The 12,621-nt window shown below is 43.8% G+C and overlaps 1 protein-coding gene across 1 annotated transcript in view; it reads right to left on the reverse strand.

Annotated features, from left to right (window-relative positions):
- The window catches only part of BEND7 (BEN domain containing 7), a 62,165-nt gene extending 49,952 nt beyond the window's left edge, over positions 1–12,213 (reverse strand). The window contains exon 1 of the mRNA XM_075274015.1: positions 11,645–12,213. Within this exon, the coding sequence (XP_075130116.1) occupies positions 11,645–11,705 (61 nt within the window). The 5' untranslated portion in view covers positions 11,706–12,213. The remainder of the gene's footprint in view (positions 1–11,644) is intronic.
- Positions 12,214–12,621: the final 408 nt, after the last annotated feature.

The following is a 12,621-nucleotide window of genomic DNA, read 5'->3' on the forward strand; positions in this document are numbered from 1 at the left end:
TGTATCTGTAATACTCATTGTATTTGATGAGAGTAGTATAGCTCTCAAGCTTACAAAACTGTGTATTTGATACCAAAGACTAGATTCCTATTACCTTTACCCCCCCCTTCTTTAAATGGTAACACTTCAGACAACGTAGTCTAATTTAACAAAGCATGTAATGTACTTTATTTTAAAATGTTGCTGTCTTCTGCCTGAAAAACCTCTCTCAAGCTCCTGCCGCTAGGAACCCTTTTAGCCAATTTGCTGTTCATTCCCTGTTACTAGGGAAATCCTGTCTTTAGATACCAGCATGTTCAAGACCAGAACACAGTGAGTAAACGGGGAAGGGACAGGACTCTCTTGACAGCCTAAACATGTCTGCACTCAACTTTCCCACTGTATTGTACAGGGAGGATTATATAGATTATCATAGCATACAGAGATTGTAGAGGGAGTCTGATCACTTCTATCTACTTATGACCAGCTGGCTGTGTTATTGCTGATGGCATTAGTCATAGACCGTACGGAACGTTCCATGTTGTGCTCAAATCTCTTTTTCTGTGTATTTTGCTGTATATTGTACACACCACCTGTCTAGAGACAAATAGAAATTGTGCTGCAGTGATAATGGGACTAATAGCAGCAGAAAATTGGATACTTGGTAAGATTGCCCAGTAAGACCCTATAAAGATTTCAACTTTACATGGAAACTCAGGTATCCTTTGAACCTGTAGTGGACCTGTTATTTTAGGTGACTGTTCAGGATAAGCTGATATACGTTTGCACATGACATGACAAGTAACATGATTTATGGTAATCATATGACTTATAGATGCATTATTTAGCGTTTTCCCCCTCGGCATGACCTATCTATAGTTTGCAATCTGCTCTATAACAGTCTCTTTCACTCTGGACTAGGACTATGCATACTAATAGTAACCTACTTGTACTGATACAAGGAAAGTACTTTACTTGGGATAGAAAGCTTCATATTCAGCTCTAGCATCAGAATAAGCATTTTCTTCTCTATCTCCTACACTTCTTACTCACTCATCTCCTTCACCTCTCCATAGACTTCTATACAGATGTGATGGACTGCATCTCAGATTGCTCAAAATAGAGCAGTGACTTTCACAGTGCAAATTTCACAGGACCTCACAGAAGGTGAATTGGACACCATATTATAAAGTTAACATTTGCGGAATGCAAATGATTTTCTTGCAGCTCTAGGGGCGTTCCCCATTGCTCAAACAGCACTGGGGGTGTCCTCAATGCTGCTTGAAAAATCTCGAGTGACGCCTTTGTCTTCTTCTGGAATGCCTCTGTGTTTCTTCCGCTGCTGATCTTCAAAATCCTAGGTATACGCAGTCGATTCTGCCATCGGGCATAGCCAACTGCCAATGTCTACAGCCATTTTCTTGTGGCCACTTACACAGTATGCTCATTTGAGCACTGGAGAATGCCCCCAGTGCTGCGAGAAAAATTATTTGCATACCGCTGAAAACTGGGAATATCACCGAAACGGTGGTGCAGAGAAGACATCTAAAGGTAGGAGAAGAATAGCCTTTCTTAAAGCTATTCCTACGTGTTAGGGAAAAAAAAAATGGGATTCTAATGATAGAATCCCTTTAAATAATCTGTTGTTTTAGCCCTAGCCATTACACTGACTTTTCCTAATCTAGACCAGTATATATTAAAGCCCAAACGCAATCAATCACAAAAAAGAGTGTTTTCAGGTTGGCCTATACACAGAAGATAGAGAATTCTGTCTCTCTTCTAACGTTATATACACATTAGCTAGATCCTGACACACAATGCAGGTGTGGTTATATCTGTCCACTGTGGCAGCTTTACAATCATACTAGCTCAGAAAAAGGGGACTCAACTGAAATAGACACCAATTCAAACACAATGGATTGGCAGTATTATGGATTGTCTACTGTGCCTACACCACCTATAAAAACTACTACCATAGTTACTGTAATAAAAAACAAAAGAGACACCGAGCACACTATATAGTGTAGAATGTCTGATAAATTTTGGTGGAAATAACCAGAAGATTTAAAAGGACCAAATGGCCTCTCACCTGATGAGGTTGTGACAATCGCTCACAACTACGTTTGGGGTTTACCGTCAGGTGGAGGAGGCAGCACGTCTGATGGACACCGGCCAAGGCCAGGGAAGATAGGGTTTTCAATTAAATGGAAAGACGGCGCTCTCAGGTCACAACAGGATTTTATTCAAAAAGACAATGATGCACAACGCTAAAAAATCGCCGCGTTTCGGGCACACCTGCCCTTTCTCAAGTGCGTAACTTCACACAAAGCTCGGTCAGTCTGGAAGATGTATACAAATTGTATGCCGGGCATACAATTTGTATACATCTTCCAGACTGACCGAGCTTTGTGTGAAGTTACGCACTTGAGAAAGGGCAGGTGTGCCCGAAACGCGGCGATTTTTTAGCGTTGTGCATCATTGTCTTTTTGAATAAAATCCTGTTGTGACCTGAGAGCGCCGTCTTTCCATTTCATTGAAAACCCTACCATAGTTACTGCACACCCTAAATCTGTCTAAGGACACTGATACATGTATGTCCTGCAGGAACTCCTATCTCTATGCGTTTTACTTGTCAGCCTCTCTAAGTACCGGAGCCTACGACTAATTCATTGCTTTCTCTTTCTTATTGCTAGCTGAATCACTCTCCTGATGAACCTGTGAGAGAACTCATTTGCATACCGAATGGCGAATGGCGGCCCGGAGAAGACATCTAAAGGTAGGAGAAGAATAGCCTTTCTTAAGGCTATTCCTACGTGGTAAGCAGAAAAAAATGAGTTTTAATGATAGAATCCCTTTAAAAGTGCAGCTCACGCTGACAAAAAGAAACAGCTGATCTGTAGGGTTCCCAACGTTCAGACTCCTACCAAAGTAAAACTGATTTTAAAAAGCTGAAAAAGAGAGCTATACATAAACTTATGCCCACAAACCTCAATGAACTAAAGCAATGTTGTAAAGAAGAGCAAGTCTGAGTTCCTGGAGAATAATGTGAGAGACTGATAAAGTCATCATTTCTTTATTAGTCAAAGGTGGTTCTACAGGCTATTGAATAATCTGTAGAACCATGGGGTGAAAAGGAATAATGAAATGGTGGCACCTGTGTTGTTGTTCATCTGACGTTCTACTTTTCTAAGTTTAAGAACTTCTAAGGACCAAATCTTTTGTCATTATGTCCTGATGCTTAAAACCATATAATTCAAAGAGGAAGTACGGTACTTTGTTTTTTTCATGACTGTACACAGATGCGTATGCCCATGGATCTCAATGCAAAAATCACTAACATGGTTCCTATTTACCATATGTGATGTAAAGTATTGCTGTCTTCTTAAAGGGGTTGGCCACTTTAAGACCAATATTGAGAGACAAATGTTATGGTTTGTATAATAAAAAGTTGTACAATTTTTCAGTATACTTTCTGTATCAATTCCTCACACTTTTCTATATCTCTGCTTGTTGTCATTCATTCTGTTACTTCTAGTGGTTGAAATCTTGACGATGGTCATGTGATTTACGGTCCATGGTCATGTGATCAGTACACAGGTGCCGCTTGTTATAGTCACAGTGCAATAATCAGACAGCTGCCTGGTAATCAGCTGTGCACCTGTGTCCTCATCACATGACCATGGACCATAAATCACATGACCATGGTCAGAGTTTTATCCTCTAGAAGTAACAGAATGAATGACAGCAAGCAGAGATCTAGAAAACCATGAGGAATTGATACAGAAAGTATACTGGAAAATTGTATATCTTTTTATTGTACAAACCATAACATTTGTTTCTCAATATTGGTCTGAAAGTGGCCAACCCCTTTAAGTTGTAAAGAGTCCTTTGGGCCCTCTCAGTCTCCAGAGCCCAGTAGTGACTGTTACCACTGCACTCCCTATAGCTATGCTCCTGACTGCATACATGTTTAATTCTGAAAGCATATCCATAAGGTGGTCCTGGATGGCCACTTATGTCTATAATTCCCCAGGGTGTAGCAGCCTTGCATGTTTCATGAAAGAGGGGAAGCACGTGATAATCTTACACTTGGGAAACTTCTACTTCCTATTAGAATGAATCAACATTTCAGCAATAGAATAGTATTCATTAAAACTGAAATCTCAGAGACAAAATCCGACTCCAGAAGTAACAACATCTACAACATGGCTTCAAAATTATTTCCAACAATCGTTTACTAAACCTATGACTTCTGAAGGGACAAAGTGTTAATAATTTACCCGTGTTACTAAGTAATATTCTATTTGGTACATTAGAAAGGGCCCTGCTCCCATGGCATACTGCATATATCATGATGAACAGATTGATTCCAATATAAGCACAACCATCTTGGATGTAAGTGTATACTATTCCCTGAAAATATTAATCTTCAGCTGTTCTCTGGCTAGATCTTGAAAATGGCCCCAACTGCTGTTCCTTTAAAGCAGTCTTTCTCAAAGTGGGCGATAACGCCCCCTTGTGGGCGCTGGAGGCCTATAGGGGGGCAGTAAAGGGCACAGAGAAGATTGGGGGGCGTTGAAGCGGTTTAGGGGGGCGATGGCTAATTTAAAGGGGTGGTATCATAACAAGGATCCTATCTATACTGCTTGTTAATGTGGATTTAAGACTTTTCCTAAATACACTGCTTTAGCAAAACTGCTTTGTTTGTCCATTATCTTACTTTATTCACTTCATTATGGACACTAGCACCTGGCCCCCTGCTCATTGCTGAGGGAGCCACATGAGGTAGCTCCCTGCTGTGTGGGGGGAGAGGGGGGGGCTGAGTGTACAGAGCCAGCCTGTGTCTGCACCACACATACACATCACATACACATCACCTAGCTCCCTGCTGTGAGATAGAGGGGGGTGTGTGGAATAAGTGCTGCTTTCTTATATAAAGCAGTCTAAATCCTACGGGGCTAAAGGACCTAGTCTCAGTTCACTAGGATAAAGCTTTATTATATAGAGCAGGCTGCTAGTGGGCAGAGGAGCCAGGTCCTTTAGGAAACTCCGTACAAGGTAAATCCAAGTCTTATTTTCACATGACACACATAATTTAATTATTAACATAATGACTGCGATTGTGATTCTTAAGATGTAGTAAAGTTAAAAAAATTGGGGGGGGGGGGCGCTAGAAAATAATTTATTCTCGAAGTGGGCGGTAGACAAAATAAGTTTGAGAACCTCTGCTTTAAAGTGTACTTGTGATCTCTCCTGACATGTCTGCTTTTGTAAATACTTGTATTCTTCACATAATACAAATTCTGGAGCATCTTTTCTTGTATACTGCATTGTACTGCTTCTCTGAGGAATGTGTGAATAAACTCCTAACTGAACACTTGGACGCTAGTTTCACACCTGTGTACGGATTTCTGTTCTTTGGGTCTCCTTGGGAACAGGAAAAATGGAAACCCATTCTGCTTAAAAAGGGGTTACCTGCAGACCCCATAAACTTTAATGGAGTCCGCCGGGTTTCCACCTGAAAAATGCAGAGAGAAAAGTCCTACCCGCAGAATGGGGGATGGAATCCCCAAGCACAGATGTGAACCCAGACTGATACAGTGAATGTGAACACTCAGTTATCAATTTATGCAGAATTATTCAAGAGGAATAACAGGAAAAACACAAATAAAGTGATCATTTGAACTGGATTTTTTCAGGCTGTTCTAATATTTTTTAGGGTGCTGCCAGTCAATGTTCCAGCTGTACCACAGCTGCCACTGCTCTGTTGCAGAGAAATTCAGACTTTAACAATATGTAAAAGGAGTGAAAAGGGCTATAGTAGCGAGTAGAGATGAGCGAACAGTGTTCTATCGAACACATGTTCGATCGGATATCAGGGTGTTCGCCATGTTCGAATCGAATCGAACACCGCGTGGTAAAGTGCGCCAAAATTTGATTCCCCTCCCACCTTCCCTGGCGCCTTTTTTGCACCAATAACAGCGCAGGGGAGGTGGGACAGGAACTACGACACCGGGGGCATTGAAAAAAATTGGAAAAAGTCATTGGCTGCCGAAATCAGGTGACCTCCATTTTAGACGAATAGTGGATTTCAAATCCGGGTCATATGAGAATGTGAACTTTGTGACTATGAGACAGGGATAGCTGTACAGGCAGGGATAGCTAGGGATAACCTTTATTTAGGGGGGAATGTTATTAAAAATAACTTTTTGGGGCTCTATCGGGTGTGTAATTGTGATTTTTGTGAGATAAACTTTTTCCCATAGGGATGCATTGGCCAGCGCTGATTGGCCGAATTCCGTACTCTGGCCAATCAGTGCTGGCCAATGCATTCTAATAGCTTGATGAAGCAGAGTGTGCACAAGGGTTCAAGCGCACCCTCGGCTCTGATGTAGCAGAGCCGAGGCTGCACAAGGGTTCAGGCGCACCCTCGGCTCTGATGTAGGAGAGCCGAGGGTGCACTTGAACCCTTGTGCACACTCTGCTTCATCAAGCTAATAGAATGCATTGGCCAGCGCTGATTGGCCAATGCATTCTATTAGCCCGATGAAGTAGAGCTGAATGTGTGTGCTAAGCACACACATTCAGCTCTACTTCATCGGGCTAATAGAATGCATTGGCCAGCGCTGATTGGCCAGAGTACGGAATTCGGCCAATCAGCACTGGCTCTGCTGGAGGAGGCGGAGTCTAAGATCGCTCCACACCAGTCTCCATTCAGGTCCGACCTTAGACTCCGCCTCCTCCAGAAGAGCCAGCGCTGATTGGCCGAATTCCGTACTCTGGCCAATCAGCACTGGCTAATGCATTGTATTGGCGTGATGAAGCAGTGCTGAATGTGTGTGCTTAGCACACACATTCAGCTCTACTTCATCGGGCTAATAGAATGCATTGGCCAGCGCTGATTGGCCAGAATACGGAATTCGGCCAATCAGCGCTGGCTCTGCTGGAGGAGGCGGAGTCTAAGATCGCTCCACACCAGTCTCCATTCAGGTCCGACCTTAGACTCCGCCTCCTCCAGCAGAGCCAGCGCTGATTGGCCGAATTCCGTACTCTGGCCAATCAGCACTGGCTAATGCATTGTATTGGCGTGATGAAGCAGTGCTGAATGTGTGTGCTTAGCACACACATTCAGCTCTACTTCATCGGGCTAATAGAATGCATTGGCCAATCAGCGCTGGCCAATGCATTCTATTAGCGTGAACTGAGTTTGCACAGGGGTTCTAGTGCACCCTCGGCTCTGCTACATCAGATTGCTACATCTGATGTAGCAGTGCCGAGTGTGCATCAGATGTGTAGTTGAGCAAAACTGACTCAGCACTGCTAAGTCTCTGCATTCGCATAGGAATGCATTGGCCAGCCTTCGGCCAATCAGCGCTGGCTCTGCCGGAGGAGGCGGAGTCTAAGGTCGGACCTGAATGGAGACTGGTGTGGAGCGATCTTAGACTCCGCCTCCTCCAGCAGAGCCAGCGCTGATTGGTCGAGTTCCGTACTCTGGCCAATCAGCACTGGCCAATGCATTTCTATGGGGAAAAGTTAGCTTGCGAAAATCGCAAACTGACATGGATTTCCATGAAATAAAGTGACTTTTATGCCCCCAGACATGCTTCCCCTGCTGTCCCAGTGTCATTCCAGAGGTGTTGGTATCATTTCCTGGGGTGTCATAGTGGACTTGGTGACCCTCCAGACACGAATTTGGGTTTCCCCCTTAACGAGTTTATGTTCCCCATAGACTATAATGGGGTTTGAAACCCATTCGAACACTCGAACAGTGAGCGGCTGTTCGAATCGAATTTCGAACCTCGAACATTTTAGTGTTCGCTCATCTCTAGTAGCGAGTAATCTGCAGTTTGGGCTTCAGAGGGTGCTGCAGATTACTGTCTCTAAAGCCCTTCAAGGTACGCTCACCAGAGGATGAAGGACAGCCCTCTGCGCACTAGTGTGTACTACGCTAACCAAAGATTTTCTGAAAGCCGAGTAAGGGCAGAGGGCTGTCCTTCATCCTGTGGTGGGTGGACATTGGAGGGCTATAGGGGTGGTAATCTGCAAGTACAAGTCACCAAAGTCCAAACTGCCCCTAAAGCCCTTTTCATTCCATTTTCATATTTTTAAAATCTGGAATTTTTCTGCGATGGCGTGGTGGCCAACATTAAAAAAGGCAGTTTAGAAAAACTTATCTCAAGCCCTGCAAGGTACTTTGTCTATGTTTCTAGGTCATTTTGTGCCGACTACCCTTTAAAGGGTTGGCCAACAATTTTTTTTATTTATGGCCTATTCCTAGGCCACTATACAGGGAATTCAACCAACTGCTTTTGGCTCCTTGCTGTGTACGGTACAGGTGTTGGAAGTGGCTCTGTACAGATGAAGTGAGTGGAGGACGCCTGTCGGCTAGCCTGGGATCAGGTACTTATGGACTATCCTAAGGATGTCATGAGCCAGGAATTCCTGACCAAACCGTTTATGTGAAAGCAGTGGTTACCTGGAAAACCACATGGCCAGAAATGAGTGAAAGCCACTTATTACTTAGTCCTTTCTTTGTACCGTGTTAACCAGTGGATATGAAATAGAAATTTTTTTTTTGAGGAGTCTTCAGTAGTTCATACCTTTTTTAATGGCTAACTAAAAATGACATGTTGCGAGCTTTCAGGACTACTAAAAAGGTCCCTTACCAGCCCGACGAAAGTAGTCCCGAAAGCTCGCAATATGTCATCATTTTTAGTTACGCTGGGTTCACACCTGCGTCTGGGGTCTCCGTTCTATGGTTTCCGTCTTCTGCATGCCAGAAGACGGAAACCATAGACCGTGTCCGGCCGTGCAAAAGTCTCACCGCCGCGAAACCGGATTTTTTTATCCGGACACAGAGTACTGCATGTCCGACTCTGTGTCCGGATTATAAAACCCGGTTTCGCGGCGGAGAGCGCAAAACGCTCACCGCCGCGCACGGCCGGACAGCTTTCTCACCCATTCAAATGAATGGGTGAGAAAGTCTCCTGCAGCTTTCCGTATCCTGCCTGTGTTTTAGGCAGGAAACGGAAACCTAAGTACGGAGACCGGGCCGCAGATGTGAACGAGCCCTGAGCCATTAAAAAAAAGGTATCAACTACTGAAGACTACTCAAAATTTTTAAAAATATTTTTAGTCCTTTCTCTCATAAGTGAAATCAGCGACTGTCCCAGTTGCAGCGGCTGCACCCTCAAGATGGCTGCAATTGACCACATATTTTGCATATACATAAAACATGTATACATGTGTACACATAATAGCCATGTATGTTGGGGGCCACACATAATTTTTACATAAGGATACTGCATGCAGTGCAATTCCAGACACAAGTGTATTACCAGAATAACAATCTTCACAGTTATATTCTAACACGTTGGGACATTTCAGCTTATACTCTGCTGACTGACTCACATGTCACTTAGAATAGGAAAGATCCCACAATATAAGTTTTTTAGGGAACTGAAGTAAAACTTTAGACCACAGAATTCAGACCAAAAATAATCAGAAATACATGTGCAAAACATGATCCTTCACTTTTAGGCCAAGGCCCCATGTTATCTGCGGCAAAATATACTGCATTTTACATTACCTGCAAAGTGGATGGAATTAGCCAGAAACACATAGCAGAAAACAATCTGCATTGGAAATGCGGCGATTTAAAAAATTTAAGTGATTTTTGCAAATCGTAGCATGTCAATTATACCTGCTGATGCTTTTCCGTATACGTATAACAGAAGCAGAAACTATGTGATGCGTTTCCGCTGCAGTCTTTTCCGAAGCAATTGTTAGGAACAATTGCTTTGTTTCCTTGTCCAATGATATGTCCAAGCAAAGGTGGAGGGTTTGTTGCAGATTTTTGGCTAGCAACAAAGAAATGATGTTAAGGCTGAGGCCACACAATGAGGAAAAGCTGTGTATTGTTGCAGATTGTGCTGTGTTTTTTGAGTCAAATGCAAGAGTGTCTTCAAATGGAATGAGAAATAAACAAACACTTATGCTTCTGGGGGTAACATGGTGGCTCAGTGGTTAGCTTTGCTGCGCTGGAGTCCTGGGTTCGTGTCCCGCCAGGAACGACATCTGCAAAGAGTTTGTATGTTCTCCCTGTGTTTGTGTGGATTTCCTCCCATTCTACAAAAACATACTTAAATGAAAAAAAAATACAAAAACGTACATTGTGATTCCTATATGGGGCTCACAATCTACATTAAAAAAAACCAAAAACCCACTTATGCTTCTGTCTTCTGCTAAATTCACTAACTTTGGCTCCAAAAAAGTCAACAAAACACTCAACAAAAAGCAGCTTTTCCGCAATGTGAGGCCACAGCCTTTGACTAACACATTTCGCCCAGTGCAAGAGTTGGAGATCTTTAATTTTCACAACATGTTCTATTCTGCAAATGGCTGAGACCTTAAAACACATGGAATTTTTAATGGATTTCATGCCACCTCCACAGTGCAATATATGCTTTACTTCAGCAATGACCTCAATAACCAGACTTACATTTGTTTAGTATTATGCCCTCTATAACCAGGTTAATTTCTTGGAAGACTCAATGGCGGAGCTCTACAATATAATACAGCAAAGCACAGGTGGGGTACAGTCACATTGTTACCATATACCTTAGAATCTTAGATCAGCAGGGTCCATTAATAAATATATCATAGGTATGGCTGGGAGCAAAACTATTCCTATTCATGTTACAGGTGGATTTCTGCCACATCCATAAAGTGTACTTATTGGTAACTAGTTGGGATACCGTGTAAAAGGCAATTCTCCTAAAATAAAATAGTTACCAACAGATACCGATGTGGCATAGAACGGAGTGAAGAATACAAATCTAGATCCTTGGCATTCAGGAACCTGAATAAGCTGTGTTATACTGGCAACATCCTACAGAAAACACTCAGCGTATATACTGTACACCGTAGTGCTATAGCCTGCTCACACATATACCCATCATACTGTGCAGCCGGAGACATCTTCACCTGCCTTGAACTCTGCAGGCAGACCACCCCCACCTCCCTTCACTCTACAGTCTGGGAGCAGTCAATAGGAGACAGTAATGCCATATATATATATATATATATATATATATATATATATATACTGTATATGTACACACATACATACACACGTTACTTCAAGACTGAGACACTACATAGATAGAAAGCAGTCTCCATGTTACAGACAGAAGTGGACACACTTGGTCTTGAGAGCAAGAAACAAGAAATGTAATTTAGCCTGACAATATGGAGGGAGGGGGAGTTGTCATCTGTGAAATCCTGTCATGAAGTCTCTTCTGTGTGGGGTCCCCAGAGCTTTTGTCCTCTGCAGACCTATTAATTCATCAGCCTGTCTGTCATTGTGTCTCCCTGCGGACACCATAACAAACTGGCACTGGCTGCTTCTCTACTAGAGGCCCAACTAGGCAGCCACCAGCAGAGCCCACTTTGTGCCCACAACAGGAGCAGACAGTGAGCCAAGCTGCTGCAGAACATCTTACTCTGTAACAATAGCAGAGTCAGTAGCACTTCTGCTGTCTGCATCACTGTCCAGGCAGCCTGTCCCCAATAAGCCCCATGTTGTCACCTCTGACAGGTGTCACCATACTGTGCCAGCCTAGGAACAATCCCCACAAGAGCTGCCAGCCTGCCTCGGACTTACCCTCATTCACCAGCTTGTAGCTCCGGGATTTCCTACTCCTTCTCCTCTCAGAAAACTCCATCCTTCTGGTCAGTGTTCTGCTGAAGGAGGCAATGCCAGTGACGATGAAGAGCACAGGGAAAAAGATCAGACAGATTAAGACGGTGACAAGGAAGGGGAGGGGGAGAAGAGCAGAAAATAAGGAAATGAGCCGCTAGAGAGTGCCAGGGGGAAGCACCCAGCTCCTACAGGGCACACCACTGCCAGCCCCAGCTCTGACTGCCAACTGGTGGGAGAAGGTAAAGTTTTTCCAGGCTTCCAATAGGAATGTACGGGAGAAAAATGTAGAGAAATCAGAGGATAATCCGTGGGACTTCCCAGCAGGTGCTGATCATGTCCCCACAGTGTCCTGACAAGCTGCTCAGAACACATACGAGGAGCCCCCGAGGACGGGGAGCCGCAGACTGGGCCCGCTCTGCCTTCTTCTCTCCTCTCTCTGTTTTGCTTTCTCCTTTTTTTCTTTTAGGGTCAATGATAAACAGGGGAGAGAATGACTTAGAGACAGAGGAGGGCGCCTGACACCTACTGGCCAAGTTCGGTGTTACAGCAAGGTGGACGTATTGTGTGACATCATCAGCTCTCTACTAGGTAGAAGGAGGAGAAGCGACACCTCAGAAAGAGGCGGGAACGAGGGATTGGACGGGCGCATGCACAGTCAGCGCTCAGCCTTTGGCTTTGTCAGTTCTGCTGCAGCCGTGACCTGGCTGCTCTCAGGCCGAACTGGCATTTCTAAGATGCTAGTGTACTAATAAAACATCTGTGCAGCTGCCTACCGCTTAATATGTCATCCAGAAACCAAGGTGGCAACCAGTATAGCCATCTTTACAGTAGTCACCCAGCATTACTAGAATCCTAACTGGCTGCTCCCTATCGCCCTCAAGCAGCACAGAACAGGTTAATAGTTTACTTCATGACAGCAAAGACAGAATAGAACACAC

This window comes from Leptodactylus fuscus, chromosome 5 (assembly GCF_031893055.1).
Source record: "Leptodactylus fuscus isolate aLepFus1 chromosome 5, aLepFus1.hap2, whole genome shotgun sequence".
Taxonomy (NCBI): domain Eukaryota; kingdom Metazoa; phylum Chordata; class Amphibia; order Anura; family Leptodactylidae; genus Leptodactylus; species Leptodactylus fuscus.